The sequence below is a fragment of the Thunnus thynnus genome, chromosome 12 (genome assembly GCF_963924715.1).
Source record: "Thunnus thynnus chromosome 12, fThuThy2.1, whole genome shotgun sequence".
NCBI classification, from domain to species: Eukaryota; Metazoa; Chordata; class Actinopteri; order Scombriformes; family Scombridae; genus Thunnus; species Thunnus thynnus.
In genome coordinates, this window is record NC_089528.1 from 8,727,736 (window position 1) to 8,754,922 (window position 27,187).

At 38.5% G+C, this 27,187-nt stretch overlaps 1 protein-coding gene across 1 annotated transcript in view; it reads left to right on the forward strand.

Moving 5' to 3' along the window:
- Nucleotides 1-27,187, forward strand: part of LOC137193493 (metabotropic glycine receptor-like) — a 37,001-nt gene that overhangs the window by 8,171 nt on the left and 1,643 nt on the right. The window contains exons 2-6 of the mRNA XM_067604708.1: nucleotides 1,316-1,418; nucleotides 6,131-6,348; nucleotides 8,585-8,653; nucleotides 19,311-19,420; nucleotides 20,794-21,032. Coding sequence (XP_067460809.1) covers nucleotides 1,316-1,418; nucleotides 6,131-6,348; nucleotides 8,585-8,653; nucleotides 19,311-19,420; nucleotides 20,794-21,032 — 739 coding nt within the window. The remainder of the gene's footprint in view (nucleotides 1-1,315; nucleotides 1,419-6,130; nucleotides 6,349-8,584; nucleotides 8,654-19,310; nucleotides 19,421-20,793; nucleotides 21,033-27,187) is intronic.

The window sequence follows — 27,187 nt, forward strand, 5'->3', positions numbered from 1 at the left end:
ATGGACCCTGGGTAATTCAGATTCAGATTCTCCAAATCTTCATTGTACTGATGAAGAGTCTGTAAAACACTGTAGTTTATATGTAATCTTCTTCATTACAGATGTTACGCTATTCTCTACTGGTGTACTGTTAGGTGCTGTGAATCATTCAGGTCTTGTTTTTTAATATTTGGAAGCTCCAACACTAGAACACACATATTCACTGAAAAGGCATGTTGAAACATATTGTGGGGCCAGAAATGCTAAAAATATTAATGAATGTGTGAAGAGGATAATCAACACAGTTACTGTTTGTCTTCATGTTTACTTGATTACTATTCTGGTTCATTTTCATTCTTGGATAATATATTTTGCTTTGTTTATCAAATGAAATATAAAGCACTTGGATGTGGGGCTGAACAAAATATGATTTTAATTATTGATTAATCTGATAATCTGAAATCACCATTTCACAGAGCATATGATGATGTCTTCAAATTGCTTGTTTTGTCCAATTAACAGTCCAAAACCCAAAGATATTCACTTTACTATCATGAACACAAGATAACCTTTAGGAGCTTAATAGAACTGTCTTTTTTGTTGATAAATAATTTAAACTATTAAGTTATTATTAAAAATGTTGATTTTTTGTCAACTGACTAATCGATTACCTAACTAATAGTTTCAGATCTTAGTTGTATGTGATGTTCTCTACTGTATATGTATCACCTGCTTTTTTTTTTTTTTTTGCAAATTAAGGTTTTTATTCAACAGTCAAACAAGAAAAATCGGGGCACATAAAAGTTAATTCAAATGAAATAAAACAAACCAAACAAAATTAACATATAAAGCACAAATAAAATACAATATACCTGCAATAAAAGAACTTGGACCATCTGATATTATGATGGTGATGTATGGTGTACGTATTCATGTTATGGTGGCCTTGTGCTGATCTGCTACTGAAATTCTTTTAAATGTTTAACAGTGCACAAGGAAACCTAATTATCTGTTTATATTTCTGATAGATTTTGGTGTTGCTGAAGCCTATATTTTTTCATTCTGATCCTAAAATCCTTAATACCAGAAAGGATTTATCATTTTACTCCCACTTGGATTCAAGAAGCACAAACTGCGTTGGCTGAGTCACCATTTTTCAATTGTCCTTCTGCATCCTGTTGTTGTTGTTGTCTTCCCACATCACCATTACTTTTTACTCTTAAGCTTCTCACTTTAGCTGCCGTGTAACTGTCATATTCTTGTTGATTACAACCAAAATAGGTGAACAATCATTATTTCTTAATCCTCTGTTTGTCTCTTCCCTTTCTTCTCTTAGTGCACTCCCATCGTTGGCCATGGATTTGTGTTGGACAAGTACAAGTGCCAGTGCAGGAGAGGATTTTACCATCCGAGCCGAGTGGCGCTCAATGGCTTTAAAAGTAGGTTACAAATCCCTCTGTGATATAAAAATACATACTGCAGCTAGCTGTCAGATCAAAACTTTGAATCTTTCAAAAGTAAGCATTTAGGATTTATGAAAAACTCTTTTTCAGTTGACAGTCACATATTTTGTTTGAAATTCTTGTTATGGCTTTGAATGGGTATCCTGGGGCTTGTGAGGTTATGAAACCTCAAACTTCAGTCAAAGGATTCTGACTGTTCTTATTGTGGAAATGTCTATCATGTTTCTATGCTGAGCTTTAGTGGGAGCCACAGGTGGCACCTGATTCATAGACCTGTTGGATTATGAAAAGTCTAGACAGAGAACACTTAGTGGGATAAACTTGAATATAGGTTTAGTCACACTTTGATTAACCCACTGCCAATATCCGCCCACCTCAGTTACTGTTGCCTGTATGCCTGGCCTGTCAAGGTGGCCACTTAGCTGCCTACTGGGTTTTGTCTGCTAACTACTGTCACTAGCAGATTTAGTCATCTTTTTATTGTTTCCAGCTGATTTGTTTTCAAAAGAGAACCCTGTACAAGGGTTTAAAATATGCAAATAATGGTGACATGCAGTACCAATCAAAAGTCTGGACGCACTTTCTCATTCAAATGAATGGAAAGGTGTATCCAAACTTTTGACTGGTACTGTACATTAAAAAGAGCAGAGCTAAAGCCTATAGCAAAAAGTCGGCATCCTCACCAGTGAATGATCCCTGTAGAAGACATGGAAATGAAGGAGCAGCATTGTTCATGTATTGCAGGGTAATTTAGCCTGTTTTTCAAAGTACAGTATTCTAAATAACAAATGTTATTAAAATTCTATTCATACTAACATCTCTTAGATGTCTGCTTACTATTGAGATTATTATATTTAATAATTTATAATTATACTTTTACAAGCAACACAGTGGTTAGATATGCTTTAATGTTTGTATTTTCGAACAGTATGTTTCACTTTTACAAGAGAATAAAATAAAATAAATTAATTCTGAGAGAATTCTTTAATAAAAGAATAACCGATGAGATTGGCTAAAGTAACCAATAAGTTTTGCTGGATTTGCTAGAGTGTAATATGCAAACCTCCCCAAATCCAATGAAGAGCAGGACAGAGCTGTTAACGTTACTCTAATCTCTGATATACTAGCATTTTGGCTCCCAAAGGGTGAATGCTCCTGTCCTGAAGATATTATGCTAACGAAACCTGTAACACCACAAAATAATGTAGTTAGCTAAGAACATACCCCTTTCCCTTGGAAATAATGTTCAATTATTACTGTAGATAGTAAGCTAGTTAGCTGGGCATGCTAATGTTTGCAGCTTATGTTAGAGCAGGCATGCAATGTTTAATTCATTCCTTACACTGTGCTGTTGTATTTTCAGTTTTGTAAAGAACACACACACACACATACACACACACACACACACACACACACACACACACACACACACACACACACACACAAAGATGACAACTGCCAAACTTATTACTTATTATGATACTTGTGATTTTTATTAGGGCCCCATTTGGAGAAATTCAAATCTTCACAGCGTACTGTGCTGAGTGATTTTTGTTATTCTTTTTTTATTCAGGTGTGACATTCACAAATGAACATGAGCTGACAGCTGGCTGACAATAAAATCTAAAATTGCACACAAAACTTGACTTTGGAATTGCACTCCACTGGTGTTCTTCCTTTCAAATTTGTGATTTTCAAGTATATCCTTAAAGGGATAGTTTGCATTTTTTGAAGTGGGGTTGTATGAGGTACTTATCCATAGTCATTGTATTACCTTCAGTAGATGGCAGTCTGCACCCCTGCAGTTTGAAGAAGCAGGCAGTAGTACTAGCACAGAAGCTAAGCGATGTTCTGCTGTGGACGGGGCCAGCAACAAAATGTATTTTAGCCACCTAAAAAAAATCAATATCAGTTTAAGTGTATGCTATATTTAGAATATTTTCTGTAACTTCCTACGCATGATGCACACTCGAACAACTGATCTGCGGCGTAATACAGTACAGAAGTTCTATGGTTGAGAAAATGTAGTGCCAAAGGAAAGCGCTGTCTGATGGCAAGGTTAAGTGATGAAAATATTCTAAATATAGTGTACACTTATATTAATATTGATTCTTTTTATTTGGGCCTTTATTTAGGTGGTAAAAATACGTTTTGCTGCTGTCCCCATCCACAGCAGTACATTGCTTAGCTTCCATGCCAGTACTTCTGCCTGCTTCTCCAAATTGTGAGGGTGAGGGCCACAATCTACTGTAGGTAATACACTGACTATGGATAAGTACCTCATGCAACCTCACTTCAAAAAATGCGAACTATCCCTTTAACTTTACCTTCCTGCTTAGGATTTGAATGCCTGTATTCTGACACCTTGAGTGAGAGCACTGCAGTGTCCTCGGGCAGAAAGCTTGGCTCTGATGAGTGAGATAATCAGGCAACTGCGGTGGTTTTCATCCCTGACTCCAACAATACAGCACCCCAAGGGGGATGATATGCTAAGCTGGAGCTTTATTGTAATGCAGCGTGATGAGGCCAGTAGTCAAACGGCTCAGTCTGTGAAGAGACTCATCTTCCAAACCCCATGCAGACCCGTCATTAAAAATCACTGTGGCTCAGATTGGGTCTCATCAGTGGCTAGTGACCCTGATTTCCCCTCCTGGAACCTGTCTGTTACCCCTGAAAACAGACCAGACTGGAAACTGATTTTGTATTGTTCCCTAGCAACAGGCCAAAAGGACGGATATCAAAGAGGAGAAAGGATGGAGGGAGAAAAACACAGCCTCCAATAACAATTGAATTATTTGGAAATGTAGAACCTCAAGAAAAATTACATTTGATTTGAATGTCAAAATCTATGTTTTGTTTGTGAGGTGATCTTTGACATTTTTGTAATGATAGTGTTTATGACTATCCATCATAATCCAATATCCGAAGATCAGCTCATAGATATCTGTGAATCTGCCCACTGGCATTTAAAACATTCCTGATTAACTCTGATTCACCAGTTAAAGGGAACGAAACCAACCCTTACTTCATTATTATGCACATACAGTATTAGTTAGTTGTTACTTGGAATGAATCATTATCTCACATTTAACTCACCACAACTTATAGTTTCTGTGTCCCTTCAAGTTGAGTGCATTAGAGTGTCGTCCTGCAGAACTGATTATCAAAACTTGAGTACATTCACTGTGCTGGTGTTATTACTTTTCTGAATTATCTCAGTAAAACTATGCAGTATTATAAAGGATTTTGAATAGTCATCTAAATTTTCATTAATATTAAAATTGTGCTTTTTCTCACAAATGTCTCCCCCTCCCCTTCCTCTCTAAAACCTTAAAGAATAGTTTGACATTATGGGACAAATGTGCTTTTTTGCAGATACTGTAGTTAGTTGAGCTGGAGCCAGGACATGATTAGCTTAGCTTAGTATGACTGAAAGCAGGAGGAACAGCTAGCCTGGACACGTATCAAAAGCTCAAAAATACACCTACCAATACTTCTGAAGCTCTCTAATTTACATGTATATCTTCTTCATTTTGAACACATACTGAATAGTTGAGGTTTTATGGGTAGCTGCATTCTATTAGCTATTAATTGGTGTCCCCCTGCTTCCAATATTAATGCTAAGCTAAGCTAATCACTTCCTGGCTCCAGCTCATTATCACAGACATGAGAGTGGTACCAATCTTCTCATAACTCTCAGCAACAAAACCCCCAAAAACACAGTTAACTGGAAAAACAAAACAGAGATTATTACAAGGACGAAATGTGATTTTTTATATCAGTGACTGCATAATTATTTGATAAATTGACATTATCGGCATGTTAATAAAGCACGCTCAATTCAAACTCAGCTTCGCTTACCATCGACCCAGCACCTTTACCCACATTCTCTTGCAATTGTGGTCTACAGGAGTACTGTGCAACTTTAGCACAGTGTCTGCATACTGCATGAGCTCTGGGACTTACAGAGGAATTACATGCTTATCAAGCATCATTTTCTAGAAGAGCTGCATAGTGTGGTGTGGTGGAAATGGAGGATTTACTGTAGACTACAGATTGACTCTAAATCCAGCCACAAAAGACATGTCGCAGAAAGAAGGAAGAAAATATATTTTTGACATCATCTGTTTCTTTACATGTAATTGACCAAATTCAGATTTTGAAAGAAAATTTACTTCTGTGCAACATACAGAACTCACCCAGTCATGCTAAATGTGGTCCCTCTCAGATGAGATGCTGGGGAAAAAGTAATCTAGGGAACAGATTTGATAAACCACATCCAAGTGTGCCACATGCTGGTATAACAATAATTATGCAGACCCAATTGATGAAGGGAGCAGTGTCACAATATTTCATCCCCCTCTCCTTCATTATTCCCTCATCTGCTTAATTAAAGGCTGCATTCTTGTAATTATCACCCCTGGGGCTTTGTGATTTATTGGATTGATGATGTCTACGTCGTCAAATTGATTAACTGAGCATTTAATAAGAAGTCAGTGTGTGACAGCTAAATGCAAATTAATTACACTGATAATCCTTGAAATCACTACAGTAAATCAGACCTGTCTTCTGAATTGTGATTGGTTCATGTATAATGTATGAACTCTTTAACAACACGTGTGAATCTATCTATATAATCTATATATTTAGACATCTGATTATCAACTAAAGTGTCTTCGCATTCTCAGGGAAGGAGCAGGGCTCTCAAAGAGATGAGACGTCCGACATTTCCAGCAAGTGCCTGCCATGCCGCGAGGGCTGCCCCTACTGCCAGGACGACACACCCTGCCTCATCCAAGAGGACGGCGCTCTGCGACTCGCTGTGGCCTCCTTCCAGGGTCTGTGCATGGTTCTCGACCTGGCCAGTATGGTGGTGGTCTACCACTTCAGGAGAAATAAGGTGGGGGTGGGTCAAAGATCACTGTGTTGGATGAAAAGCAGATAATGTTGATTTAAAGGGGAACTCCCCTGTTTTTACACATTAAGACCAGTTTACTTGCCATGTGGAGTACTACTGAGCTTTTGAACACAGTTAAATATCTTGTGTGACATCATCTGGGTTATCATGGTTTGGTTTTCCTCTTCAGAAAACCTGTGTTACAAACTAGAGGAACTAGTTCATTCTCAGACTTGGAAACCATATTTATGAAAACAGTCTCACCCTGAAATTCACATCGTAGTTTATGAGAATTTTTCGATCATATCACATGATGTTCATCAGCAGATCATGTGATGGAGCGATGGACTTTGCAAATTTGTCATGGATTTGTAGATGTTCATTCTCCATTTGCTGATGAAGATCATGTGATAAGCCTGAAACCTCCAGAGCAGATACTAAATGGACTTTATGGTGAGATTGTTTTCTCAACTAGAGGTGTGGAGTTGAGAAACATTGGCCTTTACCAGGAATGAATGGTCTAAGAAAGAGAAGATAAGATTTGTAGTACCTAGCATTTTTGGAGCTCACATTAATTGACCCATAATAGGGACTGAAAATCAGGGTATCTCGGCTTTTGCTGCACAAATTTTGATTGTTATTTTAAATTGTTTTACACGTTCCACAACTTTATACAAGTGCAGTACTAAAACACTAGAGTGGTCTTTAAATTACTTGGCTAACATTAGCTGGAAATGTCAGTCTCTTTGCAAGGGTCTGTGAACGGTGAAGGATGACAGTTGTGATTAATAATAAATTATTATTTAATAACAACTACTGTGCAGTGGCTTACCTGCCTTCCACAGTGCTTAAAAGTGTTAAAAGCTCTTGTAGAAATTGAAAATCCAAAATATTTAACCAGACCTTATCCCAGGTGAAAGCCAAACAGTGCTGCCAGGAATTGGTTTACATAGTAAATGGTGTCACATTTAGATAACCTTCCTCTATTTAGCAGTTCTGTTTGACACAGGTTTTAATAAAGAGCTAAAGGGTGTAACACTGTCACTGGATTAATATGTATCACAAAGGTGCAGCAGGCTTTATCGTGCAAACATTAATATTTTTGCTGCATATCTTTTTTTCAAAATTCATATAATTTCATACCACATGCATTTTACAGGGATATCATCATTGATTTTAGCCAAATTAAGGACAATTGAGTTAATGTTATTATCCTTTGTTTTATTTCTTAATGTACATAGACTTAAGCTTGATTCACATTAAGTATTCATAGTTTAAGGGGTTATATTGAACCTATCCATCACAGCTGGTCCTCCATTTGAAGATAGATTTATAGCAGAGTTGTTACATAATATACAATCTGCTATTAGAATAAAGTGAAATATACATGAGATTCTCACGGTGTAGGATAATTACAACCAGTCTTCAGGCAAAGTTAAGGTGAATCTTTCGTGAATCTTTCGCTGTGTGCTATTTATAGACACGTTTGTTGTTGCTTGAGAATCTCACATTTTTCAGTTCACAAGTAATGTCCCTGGAGCCCTTTAAATTTACATAAAATACATTAAAAACTTCTAGGATGTAGTGTGGGTAATTAAATCTGACCCAGAAAAGTGCTGTCGACACTCATATTTTTGTTTCAGGGAGGGCAAAACATATACACAACATATACATATATACAAAACATATGTGTGTGTGTATATACAGACGGGTGACAAATTAAAAGAAAAATCTGAATAAATGAGTGGAGAAACATGACAAATGCAGATGCTTCCACAATGGTGCACTGCATGGTACCGTTAAGCAGTTAACATCCAATCATGCTCTGTGGCATGTATAAAAAATATTGAGCAGGCCCAGATGATTCTGATTTTGTATCAAATTAGAGGAAAGGAAAAGATCTAATATATAATATATTCATATAATATAAAATATTTAATATTTTTGAATATCTGTTTTTTGTTTGTTTGTACCTCTTTCTGTAAAGCACTTTGAGCTGCATTTTATGTTATGAATGGTGCTATATAAATAAAGTTTATTATATTATTATATTATATTAAGTGACTTTGAAAGAGGATTCATTGTTGGGGCACAGATGGCAGGAGCTTCAGTCACAAAGACTGCTCAACTGGCTGGTGTTTTGATAAGGACGGTGACTGAAGTGACATTTGCATTTAGGTCTATGGGAAAGACATCATTAAACATTGTTTTTGATTGACTGATGTTTCTCTTTCCTCATTAACAGAGCATCCGCACATCTGGTCTCATTCTACTGGAAACCATCTTGTTTGGGGCTTTACTGCTCTACTTCCCAGTAAGTCTTTGTTGTGATCTTTAATTGCCACCACAGCTACCTCAGTCAGCCTGTTACTCCTTCACAATTGAAGCTGATTGGGCGATGGGGTCATATATGGACACAATATTTTCTGCCAAACAATTTTGATTATTTCACATTTCTTTTCTTTGTCCATGTTTTTCTTACTCGTTTGAAGTGGGCAGATATCAGTTGGAAAGTCAGTTTTAGCACAAATCAGGATTTAACAACATTTGAATCCGATGACAGCTGTGTATGTTGCCAGGTCACTTTCAATCAAATCTTATCGCACCTACACAGTCCTGAGAAAGCACCTGAATGAGAGATAACTTCTATCTTTAATTATTGCTTATTCAGTCATCAATATTAAACATAATGGAGAAAAACTTGAAACTTTGAAACCAACCGCCTTGGTTGATTTGTTGACACCTGTGGCTCATGGTGGTAACAGTGAGCATAATTTACATAATACTACAAGTCCCAGAAATGTTGGGGCAGCACACACAACTTGAGCAGCTAAATTGTCAAAAGTACAACAGAAAGGCTGGTAATGTTTCTGTTTACAGTGCAGCCAAACAAACACATGTTGTTTTAATAAAGAAGTTGGTCAATAATATGCATTTTCTAAGTGCAATCTGATTTCATGATGGAGTTGGCTGCCAAGGAATTGGTTTTCTTGTCTCAGGAGTTGGAGGTGTGAAGCCTGTTGCCTGCAACTTTTCATGTAACAGCTTGTCATGGCTGGTTAAAACTGTCAAAAAATGCTGAAAATGACAGTTCTCTTATTTTGTAGATGCATTTTTGATAACCTGGGTGACAAATACATTGTATTTTTTGTGACTGCTTCACAATATAAGCCTCCCATGTTTTTCCACTTCAGTGATTTAAGTATGAAGCAGCTGCAGTATGAAGTGTTGGCATTAGCAGTAACTTAATACAGCTCTGAAAAGGATTCCTCATGCATGTGGAGACAATTTGAATCCAGCGTGGAAGTGGTGGACTCTGCCACTAACAATGAAAGCTGCTATAAGGTAATTACTGAATGCAAATACATTGAATTGCCATTGCAGATAAAATGCCGAACATAAATAGTATCAAAAATGGAGTTTGATTTCATGAAAATCTTGTGGAATTTAAAATGAAGGAGAGGTCAAGATATACATTTTGATATAACAAATTTTTCTGAGCAAATTGAAATTTGTATGTCAGTATTTTTGTTAAAAAGGGATTGCTGATGTTCATAACAGAATACATTAACCTACTATCTAAATAATGCAACAAACCCTGTCTATTACTTCTTCAGTTGCAGCTAGATACTGTTATAGTACTGAACTTCTGATAATTGTCTGGAAAACAACACAAAGAGTTGGACATCACAGTTGGTGTGCATACGAGCATGTCTTATCGTGTGTGTGCCTTTGCCAGCCTTTGTGTTGTCTGTATGTGTGAGTGGGTCCATGTGGGTGGGTGCCAGTGTGCATTGTATATGTGTGTATTTACACTTGTGCACACAGCCCACAGTGCACCTGGAGTGTCGCGTCAGAAGCCCATCTTTAGCAGGGAAACAGATGGAAGAAACCTGAGCGCCATGTAACAGGGAGATCTGATGTAACCGGGGAATTCGCTCCCTTCAAATACTTGCACAGACTGCCAACTGTGAGCCAGTGCTTTCTTCAAACATAAAGCCTGGTGGCTGGATGTTTGCCATTTTTAAGCAGAAGAGAAAAAAAACCCAAATCTGTTGAGAAAAAAAGAGCTTCAGAGCACTCGGCTGACTCTTGGGATAAAGATTTTTGTTCTTCTTCTAAAGTTACTGGAGTGTTACCAGAAGAAAGATATTTGCATTAGAATGAAACACTTGGTTGTTTTGTTGCTGCAGATAAAGGCCTGCAGGTATTATAAGTCTATCCTTATGTGACCACACCTTGCGTATATTTCTACTGTGATGCTCAAAATGGATTTGATTTTGCATCCATCCATCCACTCTGTTCCCCATTCACCCCAAGGATAACTCAAGTACCAAAAATAGCTCCCCCAAAATACCCTGCCACTCTCTTATGTTCACACACACTTGGATACACTCATGGGTCTCTTCCTCCCTTTGCTCTGCTGTTTCTCCAGTCTTTTTTCTGCATTTCTTAGCACCTTGCTCTACCTTTTCTGCCTGTCTCTACCTTTTCCCTGTCCTTCTTTCCCTCATGTTTTCCTCTCATTACCCCCTCTGCATGTTCTCTCTCCACCTCACCTTTGTGTCTGTCTCCTCTCCGGCAATCTTACGTTTGTTGCTGCTTGTTTCTTTTTTGCTGCCACCACAAGCCTCCTCAGCTAAGCTTGGCGCAGCTGCTCCTCTCTGGTGCTCAATGCATTTTTTAACAGTCCATCAAGTTCTAGCACAACTTGTTTTAAAAATACATCTGCTGATTAATTGATGGAGGAGGCATGGTCGGTTGGATGCAAACCAGGAGGGCCACCTTCTCTTCTAGGCGAAATAAAAAAATGTGGCTTTTCTATTGTGCAGTCCCCTTGTGACTTTGTAGTCCACACGGGTAGCACTGCAGAAAGGATGTGACACTGTTGTGCCTGTCTGTCTCTGTGTATGTTTGTGCATTGGCAGAATGGAAGATGGATTAAAAATATGTTTAAGAGGTTTTACAGCATTACATTTTCCTGTGATTGTGTGCATTTGTGCATGGATTTGCATTTCTGCGTCTGTGCGTGTGGGTGTAAGAAACAGCGTGGCCTACTTTTAAAATTTTCAGAGGTGATTTACTGTTTTGGTCCAGCATGTAGACCAGAGAGCTGGAGGGCTGGATTTTTGTTCAAGAGATGAAGCTGCCAGTTAGGATGGTAATTCTAATCACAGGTTAGTATTAGGAAGACAGACATACAGTGGCAGTATGAGAGTAAGAGAGGCACTAAAACACAGGGTTTGCAAGAAAAAGTAGTGGGTGAATTATTAAACTTGTAAGGGTTTTTTTCCACATTTTTTTTGTCTCTGTTCTCTGTCTGTCTCTGTCTGTTCCTATCACTTTTATTTCTTTGTGTCATTGTGTTTGCTCTATTATTTGATTTGGCACTACGAGTTGCAATCATCTGATTCAAGCACTATTGATTCACAAAAGCACAGTGGAACAATGTTGCAATTGTGTAAATTAGGCTTCTCGTACTAATCAAAACGGTAATGCCTCCTTATGAATACAAAGAGATTTGGATCAAATCAATTGTCATTTTCATTCTCAAATTTAAACAAAAAGCAGTAAAAAAAAAGACAAAATACTTAAAGCTTCTCTAATCACACGTTTTATATTGGTAATGACACAAATAATATGTGTAATATGAAAAGAGTCGCTCGTAGTGACAAATCCACAGAGAGAAAGATAGCGACTAGTTGGAGAACATAGTGGAGCATTTAGCAACTGAAGACAGATATTTTCCTCAGAAGTTGTTTATGAACAAGAGAAAGCTAAAAGAAGAGTGACTACTGATTTATATTTGACACGTTAGGACAAACATGACTATGCTAATATTACTGTCTCTGCTTGATGTGTAAATAAGCCACTGTTTGCTAAAGCTGGCAAGCCTCTGTGACCTACAGTTACCCATAACACCCTTCTCTGCATAGGTTTGCAGAGATGTCTATGTGCATCTTTGGAGAAGCATACTCTTGGTTTAACATGTTTGCTATATCAACTTTATCAAGTGATGATATGTCAACATTGTGTTTGTAGTTTGTTTATTTCCCCCCAAGTGGCCAAAACAATTTATTAATGCAGGTTTAGAGCTGGAGCCACAATCTGGTTAGCCTAGCTTAGCATAAAGATGTCAAACAGGGGGAAACCTGTTTGTTTAATCAATACAAAACCCGACATCTATAAACACTAATTTGTGGTTAGAGGGCGAGGTATGTGCTGTAACGATTTCTTGACAGATACAGTCACTGTGCACAGGTCTTGGTATAGGTCTCTGCACGAACATGATGGTACTAAACTGGGAACCTCACTATTAAGAGAAGCACACTAAAGCCAAAATTATACTTTCCACGTCTACAAGTCTGTAAGAGTCTGCTAGGTTCCATGTGATGTAAATTTTGTCAACAGAGGGTGCACGCGTAAGCTCTGTGCAGACATCCGCTTCCCTCCAATTTGTTGTGACCATCACAACGCTGTCTTCCTGTAGACGCCTATCTACTGCACATGTGTGGAATGCGTCCTCCAAGCGGACTCCAGAGTAGTATAAACAGAACTACTACGCATGAATGGAGTCTGCAGCTTTCCGTGTACAAACAAACCATGTATAACGTGATAAATAATGAGCTTTAGAGGTTTTGGTGCTTTAGAGCTTTAGAGTTAGCTGTTTCCTCCAGTTTCAAGTCTTTATGCTAAGCTAGCTATGCTTAGCTAGGCTAATCTCCTTCTGGTTTAGGCTCCATACCAACGCAAACCACTGACAAGATTGAAATCCCTCTGTCTGAAAGAAGAAGAAGGCAAATAAACATATTCCCCAATCATTGAACTATTCTTTCAGAATATAACATATATACATATAATTTCTTCATACATTATTGGTATTAAAGTTATGAATCATAATAAACTCGTCGTCCTCAAAATTGCATTATTGTGGAAAATCGTCTTTGTTTGAAATATCAGTTTTGGTATGTATTAAACTTCCTCTAATAATACCTGTCTGTGTTCCATATACCAACCAATTTATCAGATCCTGAGCTGCAACAGTGACTCACAGCTGGTAGTGGAGCGATAAAAAGGAACAGCTATAATTCCTGTTCTTGGGTATAAAATGGACTTGGCTCCCCGCTCTCTCACGACCAGCATACCAATGACAGAGTCTGGCACTGCAAGGTTTTGATGAGGATTGTGTATGGAAGGAAACCGTGCTTTGACTCTGTGTGTCACATTCATAATCAGGAGGTGAGAGAAATGTCTGTATACCAGAGCTGAACTGAGTGTGGACAGACTGAAGGCTGAAAATGGGATTGTTATGACACTGTAATTGCGTACTGAGCCACATTTTGGCAGAGTATGTTAAATTCATCCTGCCAGTTTTAAGACTAGATTGTATGGTTCAAAATTGTGATGATAAAGCAAAGCAAAAAACAAGCTATAGATTAGTTCACTGCTAATGCAACATTTATTCAATATACCATCACTATGTGTTATCTTGAGATGCTTGTAAATTCCTGAATAGTTGTAGCAGATGTTGTCAGATTTAATATTTTTGTCTCTGATATTATTTTGTCCGTATACCATTTTGTTACCCTGAGGTGACAGAAAGTACGCACTATTCCTAAATTTTAACAAATCTTACATCCACTGTTTTCACCTCGGGGTTGGCTGTCTGCTTTTTTGAGTTGGCCACAGATATTCTTCTTCTTCACTGTGCAAAAAAAGAAAGGAGGTTACAGGTGCTGTAATTACTGTGGATGGTTACTGTTGCTTGAATGCCAAGGCATTGTAAGAGCACTCGCTGTACTTCTGAGGGATGTGTCTGAACTGCATATAATGTATTCTGTCTGAGACCATGTGATAAATATAAAGACTGGTCACTGCCAGTTGTCAGTTATTGTAAAGCAAACATCCAATATAATAAAAAGATCCAAGTACATTAATCAAAATACATCTTTACTTTATTATGTGAATACCTATCTCCAAAAAGACAGTATTTACTGTGATGTATATTATGGATTAAAATCATTGAGATGTCACTTCATAGGTAGATCCACCCATACATACAATATCTATAATCGCTCATCCTGCACAGGTGGGGGACATAACCCTAAAGGGTAAAGAAACTAAGTATAGGTATTCCACTATATCTTTGCTGTAAAGACTACACACATAAACACACTATTATATATACAGACTTGTAGTAATAGGTACAGAAATCAGGGGCTAATTACTCATGAATATAGATGCATTTGTAGTTATCTCATCATGTGTGGATATGTTGATGAGTTTTTACAGTGAGTATTTGTCCTCTTAATTGCATTTTTTTTTTAAAAAAAAAGATGCTCTAATCAATATTTTTATATCAACAATTGATCAAATCACTATGTTCAATGTAAAAGGGATTACTTGTAGTGATGAACCGAAAGAGAAGTATTACCCATTTTTGCATCTTTCAGCTCATTGTTTTGGTTTTTTACAGGCCCCCAAATTCACAGTTTTGGTTCACTCTCACAGCTCTCTTCAGTCTTGTTTCTAGCAGCAGCAGGTTGCTGTTCTTAGTGAAAAAGCTTGAAAAACTCAATGTACACTACGTGCCTAGCACCAAATAGACAAACTTGCTGGTGAACTAAGAGCTAGAAAGAAGAGAGAATATTGAGTTTACATTCAAGAGGTGGACATTAAATGAATGCTAATGTTGCTCTGTATCTGCTGGATAAACATCTGTGCGCTAACCAATTCCTTATATCAACTTAACGTGTGACCAGTGCAGCTCTGAAATTATATTTTGTGTGGGAAAACGGGGAGGTGTACTGGTGAGATTAAAGGCTTACCTGACGTCCTCTTATGTTACTGATCCTCGCCTCTTTTGCGGTGGATGTTACTATTTTCCTCACTGGAATTTAGAAGAAGCGGTGTGGACCACGGGAACCTTCACCTGCTGAGACGTGCTTCAACATTGGCCGATGAGGAGCTTACTCTTTGTACGGCTCTGATTAATGCTAGATCGCTAGCAAACAAGACTTGCTTGCTTAATGACTTCTTCACCTCTCATGAGTTGGATTTTATGTTTCTGATGGAAAACTGGCTTCATGCTGGTGAGTTTACCCCTTTTTCCAAACTTCTTCCTCTTGGATGTGCATTTTTCAGCTCCCCTCAGACCACCGGCAAGAGTGGAGGGCCACTGTCTGTATTCAGATCTTTCCACTGTCAGCAGACTTCATTTGGCACCTACTCCAGCTTTGAGCTGCAGCTATTTGAGATAAACTTTCTTTTTCCCATGCTGTGCGTGGTGGTGTATTGTCCACCACAGTTTAATTAGGATTTTATACAGGACTTTGCAGACTCCTTGGCGGGAATTACGATTATGTTAAAATATGATCGTTTCTTAATTGTTGGTGATTTTAATATACATGTTTTCTGTGAAACTAGACCTCTGGTGAAAGACTTTTTGAATCATATTGACTCTCATAATCTCACTCATTCGGTGGCCTGACACATGAAAAAGGGACACACACTGGACCTTGTGCTGTCTTATGGTTTATGCGTATGTATCAGTGAAGTTTGTGACACATGTATATTGGATCATCTGCCTGTTTGATTTACTGCTATAATCCCTTGCTCTAGGGTTACAACTTGTGCCCCTGCACAGTGACTGCATGTGATTAACCCTCATCTCAGTTTTCTATTGCTCTTAAAGACTCCATACCCTAGATGGCTGTTGTGATCTCAGTGCTGAGGAGCTTACCTCCTTTTTTGACTCCACTTGCACTGATATCTTGGACTCTGTTGCTCTATTTAGGACTAAATGCACTCAGCCACTTTTAAAGCTGTGGCTGAATGATACTACCCATGCTCTCAGACGCGCATGTAGAAAAGTTGAGAGACAGTGGAAGAAGGATAAGCTGCAAGTCTCCTTAGGAATTTTACGGGACTGCTTATCAAAATACCAGAGAGCCTTTAAATATGCTAAATCAGAGTTTATATCTAACTTTGTCTCCAATAACAGCTATAGGCCTCAGATTCTCTTCAATACTTTCAACTCTCTTATAAATCCTTGTGATACAGCTTGTATTGTGCCAACGCCTACACTCTGTGAAAACATTCTTAAATTCTTATCGACAAAATTTCTGCCGTTAGGTCTTCACCCACTTCCTTTGCCCTAGACCCCTCTCTTCCTCCTCTATGCCAAGCTGTCTTTGATCACTCTGAGCCTTTATCATTTTCCTTATTATCAGAGATAGTTCAGCATCTGCAGCCTATAAATTGCCCCCCACACAGTATTCCCTCTTGTCTACTAAAAGTAGTTTTTAATACTGTTGGGTCAAGTATTCTTGTTCTGATAAGCACCTCTCTTATTTCTCTTAGGGTGTGTTCCAGCTGCTTTTAAACATGCTTTAGTGCAGCCTCTTATCAAAAAGAAAAATCTGGACCCTTCTGTTCTGTCCAACTTCAGGCCAATTTCTAAGCTACCTTTTCTGTCTAAAGTTTTGGAGAGAGTTGTTTTTATTCAATTGCAAACATTTTTAGATAACCTTGGCATTTATGAAAAGTTTCAATCTGCTTTTAAACTCTGCTATTCTGGTGCTTTTAGACCTGACTTCTGCCTCTGACACAGTGGATCATAGGATCCTTTTATCACATCTTGAACAGTGCGTAGGCATCAAAGGTACTGCCCTCAAATGGTTTCAGTCATACCTGACAGATAGGAGTTTCTGGGTTCACCTAGGCGGATATTCTATATTCAACTGCGGCTCCACTTAGGCTATTTGTGGGGTCCCTCAAGGCTCCATTTTGGGTCCCATCCTCTTTTCATTGTATACGCTGCCTTTGGGGTCCATCTTTAAGAAACTTAATATTCCTTTTCATTGTTTTGATGATGATATACAAATCTATCTGCCCATAAAAACAAAAAGTAAATATCAATGCAGTCTTTGCTGAACTACTTAAAAGATATCAAAACTTGGATGTATTTAAACTTCCTCAATCTAAATGAAAATAAGACTGAGATTGTAATGTTTGAATGACCTGACCTATTGGATGACCCTTATGGTACTCTTGGCCCTTTAGCTTCTTACAATCGATCTTTTGTTAAGAATCTTGGTTTTGACAACTCCTTCAAGTTTGATAAGCAGATTAATTCAGTTGTTGAAACTATCTTTTTAGGCAAGGTAAGGCCAATCTCTCTCCCAAAGATTTCTCAAGAGTTATTTATGCTTTTATTACCTCTTTGGTTAGACTAATTCTTTTTATGTGGGTTTAGAACAGTTGTCTCTTTGTTGTCACTCGCCACTCGTCTTCTAACTGGTAAAAGAAAGCATGAGCACATAACACCAGTATTGGCCTCTCTCCACTGGCTTCCTGTTTGTTTCAGGATTGATTTTAAGATTTTATTATTGGTTTTTAAGGTTTTAAATGGGCTGGCGCCACCTTATCTAGCAGATCTCCTGCATCATCATACTCCAGTTAGAGCACTGAGGTCAACCAACTGGATGCTCTTGGATGTTCCGAAATCCTGGCACAAAAATAGAGGTGACTGAACCTTTGCGGTGGCTGCCCCAAATCTCTGGAACAGCTTACCCATTCATATAAGAATTGCTCAGACCCTAGAAAATTTTTAGTCACTGCTGAAGACCCACCTCTTCTTGTTGGCATTCAATTCGAGTTGAGCTTGAGACCTTGACTTCATCCTCTACTGTGCCGCAATTCTTTTATTATTATTATGTTTATTGTTTTCTTTTGTTCTTATATGTTATCTACTTTTATATTTATTTATTTTGGTATTTTAAGCCTGTTCAGCACTTTGGTCAACTGTGGTTGTTTTAAATGTGCTAAACAAATAAGTTTTGATTTGACTCGACAAATTAAAGTACAATGACATTGTTCACTTTATGGTTTCAAGTATTCATTTGAAGCAGTGTCATCAAATTTGCTTGGGAGCAGATGTTCCTCATACAGATTTGTATTATTATAACTATCATGTGACTTACATGTGGAACAATGGTGCTTAATTTAGGCTTTCAACACCTTGTAATCATCAATTTAAAACTAGAGTTCCTGTGTGTGATTTGTGTAAATTAATGCAGAGCACATTTACATTGTAAGACGTGGCTGATGCAGGAAGGAGTCATGACTAAATAGTATGGAGGATGTATTTTCACAGTGTGAGTGAAGCAGGTTTTCTTTGCTTCAGTGGAAATAAGCACAAAATCATTGCACTGGATCTTCAGAGCAGAATGTGGAGCTCGGCTTCAGTCAGGTTGCTAGAGATTTGACATGTGGAGTCCTGCTGAGATGCACACTAATGAAATGAAATGTGTTGTAATACAAGTGCAAAAGGAAGCTCTCATCTTTACTGCTTGGCATGTGAGACTTATCTCTTCAGCCTCTGTCGCAGGCTTGTCTTCAACAGTAATAGGTGTAAATACACCTTACACCAAGCAGAAAATGATCTGAGCCACTTGGAAATACTCTGTTTTATTGCAAATCAAACATAGAGAGACAAAAAATGACAACTTGGACTTTACATATACACTCACAGAAACACTCACAAATGTGAATACATATCATCAGCATGCAAATAAACATACTCAGATGCAGTCGCACACACACTCACACATGGAAAATGAGATTGTTAAATATCACTACTGAGATGAGCAGCAACCCTTCAAATTCTCATATCTAATGTGTTCTGGCAGCTGACATATGAACAACATACAGCTAAGGGATGTCAGCGGGAGCTGTGGAGGCGTGAGATATCTGCAAGGCCAAATCTGCCTCCAGCTCTGACTCTTGCATGCTGGAGACTCACCTCATTTTTATTTCGGATTCCTTCTGTGTGAATATGAGGGGAATATGACAGGAGTGTGGCACTTGCAAGGGAATAAAGATCAATGTGTGTGTGTGTGTGTGTGTGTGTGTGTGTGTGTGTGTATGCGTGTCAGTGTGAACACTAACACTGTTGTATCACTCTGCAGGTGATGATCCTGTACTTCAATCCCAGTGTCTTTCGCTGTATCCTTCTGAGGTGGGTTCGTCTCCTGGGTTTTGCCGTCATGTACGGCACCGTCATCCTGAAGCTGTACAGGTATAGTAAACTGAGTGTATAACAAAAGTGTGGTGATAATCATATGAGTGCTAGAAGTGACATAAGCAGTATTTTAACCTGGTTGCTTTCTATGCTTTAACAATCCCCCTTTAGTTATGTCTGTATTTTCTGATATAGAATAAAGAAAATGCAAAAAAACATAAAGATAGGCTCCTCTCCACTCCTCTCCTCCCCTCTCCTCTCCTCTCCTCTCCTCTCCTCTCCTCTCCTCTCCTATGCTATCCTCTCCTATCCTCTCTTATCCTCTCCTCTGCCAGTATTAACTTGCCGTATGAGTTAGCCTTCCTCAGTTTCAATAATTCAGCTCCATCTCAGTCTGCACACACACATATGCGTGCAGTCTTGCCAATAACCACATTTGAATTTCACATCAGGTCCGGTCTATCTGCATCTGCTGGCTGAAGTCTCTATTCAGGCAAACACACACACACACACACACACACACACACACACACACACACACACGCACACACACTTCCTGCTCTTCAGCTCTAAGCAAGTGTTTCCGAGAAGGGAGAAGGGGGTCAAAGGCTGGCCAGAGTGTTCCCTTGGCAAAATTACCAATTTGATTTTTTCCTAGCTTGCTCGGGTGTGAAGTGTGCCCCGGGGGGCAAGCTCTTATAGCCTGGTCCCACTGAATATACCAGAGATGAGAGAGATTTGTCACAGTCTGGTCAGGAGAGAGCCGATGAGCACAGTGCAGAGAAGATAGTAAACAGAGAAGTGACTGTCTGTATGTCTACTGTAGGTGTTGAATTTTATATAATAATATGTTATCTTTGTCCCCATATAGCTTTTCTTCCCAAGCATCAGATCACTTTAAAACTATTCTGGCTGATGTGTTGCATTATTTATTCCCTTTACAGAGGCGGTGTTGAGTTGTGCACGCAGCAAAGAGAGCAAATACTGTGCGACTTATAAATAAACTGCCTCTGCGTGCATTCTGTCTAATATGTTACTTAACAATTACCTTTCTTCAACCACCTGTAGCTGAAAAATGAAAAGCTGATAACCATAAGAAATCCCAAGTCAATAAATTCTTCTGTTTATTAAAAACAAAAAAAATCTGTACCCTTGTTCTTGTATTTCTTTCCTCACTTTCTCTGCTGTCCCTTTATTTCTCCCTGCAGCACAAGCGATATTACACCATGAATTAAACCGAACATCCTTAAAGAACATGAATGAACTGACATAGCAGTGTCTTCTCTCCTTGTTCCTTTTAATTCAAGTGGGCATGTTAATAAGAGCAACAGCCGGGGGCGTGAGATGTGCTTATTCAGCTATGCTGCTCATCAGTGATTGCAGTCTCTAATATTCTGGCTACTGATGTCCTCTGTTCTCTCTCCCTCCAGGGTGTTAAAGGTGTTCCTGTCCCGCACGGCCCAAAGGACGCCTTACATGACCAGCTGGAGGGTCCTGCGGCTGCTAGTGGTGATTCTGCTGGTGGTGCTGTGGTTCCTGGTGGCCTGGACCTCTGCTGTATGCCAGAACCCTGAGCTGAGTCAGGCCCTAATATCAGTAGGCCTCACGCCAGAGGGGCTGCAGTTCAGCATGTGTCTGCTGGACCGATGGGACTATATGATGGCTGTTGGTGAGTATGTGTATTTACATGTAGCCATGTAGTCAGTGTTGTAACATGTGTTGTCATGTTGTGACAGCAAAATTAGTCATCCAGAGTGAGGACTTTTTGATGCTACTTGCCAGTTTATTGTAAGGAGCTTTGAGGCTTATGTCTTGGGTCTAGGCTGCTTAAAGGGCCACTCCACAATTTTACACATCAAGATCAGTTAACCTGTCATAAGAAGCACTACTCAGCTTGTGAAAACAGTTGTATAATGTCTCTGGAGGGAGCTTTCCACTGTCTGAAAAAATAATCTGATGATGTCATCTCTGCTTGTGCTCAGAGACTTCAAATTCCCAACAGACAGCCTGTGTTACAAACAGGGCAGGAGTATGGCAGGAGTATGAAAGGCGTAGGCATTTCCAAAGCAGGGAGGATCACACAAATGACACTATCAAGTTGTATTATAAAAGTCATTATATCTCAGCCTCAGCTACATCTCTTTTGAGTCATCCAACTATATAGAAGTGAGAAAAAAGAGTAATTGCATCTTTAACATTAAAGGATAGGTTCACAATTTTTCAACTCAGTTTTAAAACAACAGTTAGGTGTCCATATGAACAGTGAAAGAGGTTTTCCTCGCTGTAATCATTCCTCCTGTTCTTACTGAGTATTAAAAGATCCCCTTCAAAATCTGCTTTCAATGTAAGTGATGGAGGCCAAAGTCCACCGTGTATCCACATGGTCATTTTGTGGAAAAATACTTTTAAAAGTTGATGTGAAGCTTATATGACGCTTCAGCAGTCTGAGTTAGTCATATCAAGTGGATATCTGCCACATTTACAGTCTTTTTAGCATCAAATTCCCTCTTTGTGTTTCCTCGAACAGTGCGTCCCTGTTGAGCTGTGGTGGAAATATAGTAACAAAAAGAGGGACTAAACTAAAAAAAACTGTAACATTGAAAGATATCTACTTGATTTGACTAATTTGGATGGCTGAAGCTTCATAATAGCTTCAGATAAACTTTTCAATACATTTTTCCACAGAAGGAGGACTGTGGATTTTGGTCTCCATCACTTACATTATAAATGCATTATGAAAGGATCTTCTAAGCCAATATGAACAGGACGAATGATTATGGCAAGAAAAACCTCTTTCAGTGTTTATTTGGCCACTTGGCTGTTGTTTTAAGACAGACAGACAGATCAATTCTGAACCCATCCTTTAAGGTAAGTTGCCAGGGCCTACTGCAAAAAATACATTGAATAGTGACTTTATTTTGGTTGTAAATGCTAAAAATGTTTTTAGTTTTCCAGTCTGTTCTCTCCATCATAATATTCTCTGCATTCCTCAAAACTGCTTCAAATGCTTCTATCTTGTCCTGCACATTTGTTTATTGATTTATTTACTTATTATTTTTTCTTTATAGTATTGTGTTTTCCCATTACTGGGCAATAAGTGTTCTTGTCCACTTACTTTATTTGTGTTTCTTCAGTTTTTTTTTTATGTGTAATCATGTGGAATAAAGAAAAGTCTAAGTATCCTGTGCATGAGTTTACTCAGCTCATTAAACACATGAAGCTCTTTCATTAACTTTCCTTTCAGAGCATGCATAATCACTCACTGTATTAACATATTTTTTTTAATGTGCTACATATCCAGGGCTCTTTTCCCCTAAAGTAAATTACACAAAATTACATAGATATGTAGAAAGCATTGTACTGGTTCTATCTCTGGTCCATAGCAAGCTTATTGAACACAAGTTTGGGCCAGCAAGCTGGCCCAAGTGTGAGTGGTTTAAAGTCTTGAGGCTACAATGCCAGTGTGGTCAGAAACTGATGGACAGAGTAATGCAGTAACACGCTCCCCAACCTCCCAAAATTTACTGAATATTAGTTTTCAGTAGTGCAGCTTTGCCATTTCCAACATATTGTAGTCTTGCACACATTCCTCTCCTTTGCTTTATAGGAGCTAATACTACAGACAGCAAAAGGATTGCACATTACTACAGAGGTCTGTTTGAAGTCATTAAACTGCATTTTCAAATGTCCAGCTGGTCTAAAGCACAATGCATCCATTGTTGCTCAAGTGATAAATTATGTCAGACAAGAAATATACAGATACAAGCCAGGGAATGTTGGTCTTGTATAAATGTGATAAACTCCTCTGCTTTGACAGGTTTCTTGTTGGAGATAAATAGAGCTGTCTCTTTAAGCAAGGCATAAAATGCTCCAATACACGCCGCCTGCTTGCCAAAAGACATTACTGTGCCATAATGGGTAATGTTTATTGGCGCCCTGCCCTCGATGCAGAATTTTTGAAAACCTCAGCTGTGAACTTGAGATTAAATGGATGTAGCTGAGAATTTTGATGATAGTGTCCATTGTTTTATTCACCTTCCCCTGACAGGTTTGCTCACTGTTAGTTTAATGAATGATGCTGCGTATTAAGCTAACAATGGCATGCTCTAATAAACAAGATAGAGCACCCCTCTCTTACAGTGACTAGGGCTGCCACTAGCATGAAAGCAGAAGAGGTATCACCAAGCCCCTCATTTATTTATGCAGCCCTTTACCACAAGCATATCTCCAAGGACTTTCCAAAAGATGAGCCTGTCTAGTTTCAACTATTCAATAATCTATCACAGGACTGCATGGTGTAATGTTATATAGAACGGCATAAAACATTGGGAAGCAAAGCTAAGTTCAACAGCAGGTTATTTATCACAGGCGGTAGGGTTTACCATATAAACTCACATGAAATGAACCGCTTTATTAAATTATTGTTAAATATGTATGTGTTATATTGGTGCTGCTGCAGCTTCACCTTGACAGTCTTGCTCTGTTCTTTTGTATTTCATCACAATCTTTTATATTTTATTCACACTGCTTTGAGTTTTCTTTTGATTCACATTCATATAATAAATTATATACCTAACCAAGTTATATATAAAATGTCAGTGAACCAGAAACCAGTAGTGAGTTCACCATCAAGTTACCAGTTTTGACCTTTTGTAGCGCCCATTAGGGACCGTATGAAAATTATTGGGGTGAGGAGGGGTGATGAACCCAATTTTTTTGCCTTCTCCAGAGTTATTAATATTTGCTGTTTAATTTCCATTTGAAGAAACTGCATCCTCTTTCGTAATATCTCAACTCAACCCTGATTTCAAACTTAATTTGTTAATGGAACAATAATTTTCACATATCCTAGATCACACCTCTTGAGTTGAACCAGCAATAGCTAAACATGTGATAAACAACAAATGGTGTACCTTGTTTACAGAGTATTCCAGTTGCTCTCTAGTTTTGAACCAAGAGCTACTAAATGTTATCACCATATCATCAGTTATCATACAGAATAAGGTGAAGGCATCTATTGGCTGGTGACAAAATAGCACGCTATGATGTTCAGTCCCTACTAACTATAAAGATCCACGTGACTAACATCATGGTTTACCTAATCTAACTAGTTAATTGTGAAGTGAAAAATAAAGCCTTGATACAAACATATGGCTGTTCTCCTCTGCATATGGTAAAACACATCTGTATGGTCCATGGTGTACACAAAAGGCATTTTTGGGCATCACTATTGTAATGTATACATTTTTTTTCAAACAGTAAATCTTACAACTAAAAGATGAAATAAAATATAATTCCAAAGCAAGAAAAAATTAAAGACCCTTCTCAGCTCTCCCAAAACATTCTGCTTGCAATCCTCCTTTTCTGACCCCATCTTCTCGCTCGAATAATTTTCATACTGTCCCTTAAATGACCAGAATTTATAACATTGTCATGTTAACAAGTATGAGGAGTGACTGGACTGCCGAGAAGTTGCAGGCACTATCCCTCAAGGTCCAGATGGCCTTGTGTGTGCGTAACAGTAGCTTCCTAATGACAGATTATTGAAGCAGGAGGCAGTGATGGGCACCTCACTGAAGCCAGTCTGACAGCAGGGGAGACTAATCCTGTTTGGAAAGAGGGAAAGGATGGATCCTTGAGAGATGCTTGGTCTGCCTCTGAAAACTGATAGACAGGCTGACCGAGAGAGATGTGGAATAGGCAGGGAAGAAAGAAGAGTGGAGCCTGTGAAGCTTGTAGGGATGTGGGCAATGATGCAGAGAGAGTTTCCCACCACCGGCTGAGGAGGGGAGAATTTTACAGGAGGATAAAAAGGGAGAGCTGGTGAAAGCAGGACAGTTAAGGACACTCTAGAGAAAGGACAGAGGAAGGCAACATCTTCAGAGGGAGTGTTTGTGTGTGTGTGCGTGTGACTGCTTCCCATAAACACAGCTCTTTAAATGGAATGAAACAGCACAGCAATCTCTCTGTTACTGTTTGTTGCGTGAGTTTGTGTGTACGTTTTGGACAAGATAGGAAATGAGAGAGCCCACTGTTTACTCTGACAGCCAGTGAGAACACACCAGTGTGCTGAAGGACAGAAAGCACCCTGCGAAGCTGCTTTGGAGGATTCTAACAATGCTTGAGCCATGGTGCATGTCATGCTCGTGAAGATTAATTTTTCTTTTCCGTGTTTCTGCCTGTTTTGTCATAATGCTGACAAGGGAACACATGTCTCTCTAAAAATGAATAAATCATCCTATTTTGTACTGAAATGCAGAGCAAAACCGAGCTGATGCAAAACAGTATTGATAGTGTCAACAATAAGCAATTAATTTGAATCCGCAATTAATCTGCATTAGCTAGAATTGTTATCCTTTTCCTTTTGCAAGCAGCTCTCCATGCATCCTGATTCAGAGGCTAAGTACCATATAATTAGTGATGATTTATAGACTAGGCCTGTTCATGAATATTAATGGTCTGTAATCACTGTAAAGTCTTTATGGACTCATATGCCAACATAGTCTTCGGCACAGTGTTGGTGCTATTTACGGTCTGCAAACAAAATAACAAACTCTTATAAACTTGTATCAGGTTTTAAAAAATATAAAATTATTTTCATTTATTTAGTTTTGAGCATATTTCAAGAACAATTGAAAATATAATATTTATTTGAAAACATTTTTTTTCACTTGCAGTAAAAGAAGCATCTTTTTTTCCTACACCAGAAAGCAGCAATACATGATGTATTAAAATGCTTCAAGACATAATTTCATACCTCCAAAATGCAGCAACCTCAAGCAAATCCTCTTCATCACATTCCAAAATAATTGCTATTGACTTTTGCAGCTGATGTACTTTAAAATTTTATTACAGTGACAATTTAGATGGTAATGGTGATATAGATGATATATATGTCTGTGCACATACACTGTATATTTTGAAATATATTAACTGTGAAGGCAGCCAACTCTTAAAATATGTCTTCTTGCTGTAAATCGCTACAGTATGTGATCTTGGTGAGATGAGACAATAGCAGGGGTGTGTCAACACTCTGTCAAGGAGGCTGCTACTTCACTGGGGGGAAACATTGCGAACGTATAAATCATGCTAAATGAGGAACTTCTAAATTTGAAACTACATTATTCTGCATGAAGTGTCAGAGCAGGGCTGAGGATCAACTTCTTAGGCTTTGTTCAGATTGCAGGCAAATCAGATTTGTGTCTCAAATCAGGTCTTTAAAGGGGACCTATTACGCTTTTCCTTATTTTCTGTCATATATATATAATGTTACAATATTGGATGTTCATATTAAACGTGGCCAAAGTGTCAAATAATGAGGTAAATGTATGTAGAAGTATGTGAGCAAAAAGCACCAGCCTCAGACTGCTCTGAACGCTTGGTCTCCAACATTTTTTCTACTTTCAGCCTGAGCCGATGTCAGCACATAAAGTTTAAGTGGTCATCTGCTCCATGCAAAGCGTGCAAGTTCACCGCTCCGCTCTGCTAACATTATGGCATTTTTCAATTATTTTGGGGGTAGTCACACTGAGCCATGACTTGTACTTGTACTATCCTTATCTGCATTTTTTCTAACTGATCCGCTGAACAAAGAGCTCCAAATATATCCATATCTTGTTGTGCCCACCAGTTTTTAGCACTGCTAACGGAACTCTGCTAATTCAGTGAAGAACACGTTTAATTTCCTGTAAATTCTTCACAATAAAAGTCTCCTGTTTTTTAGTCATTTAAAAGCTTTTAATCTGAGGCAGTAAAGCAGAAAATGTTGGGTTTTCATCAGCAGTAACTTAACATGACTCTGATATGACTGCCCCTCATCAAGTT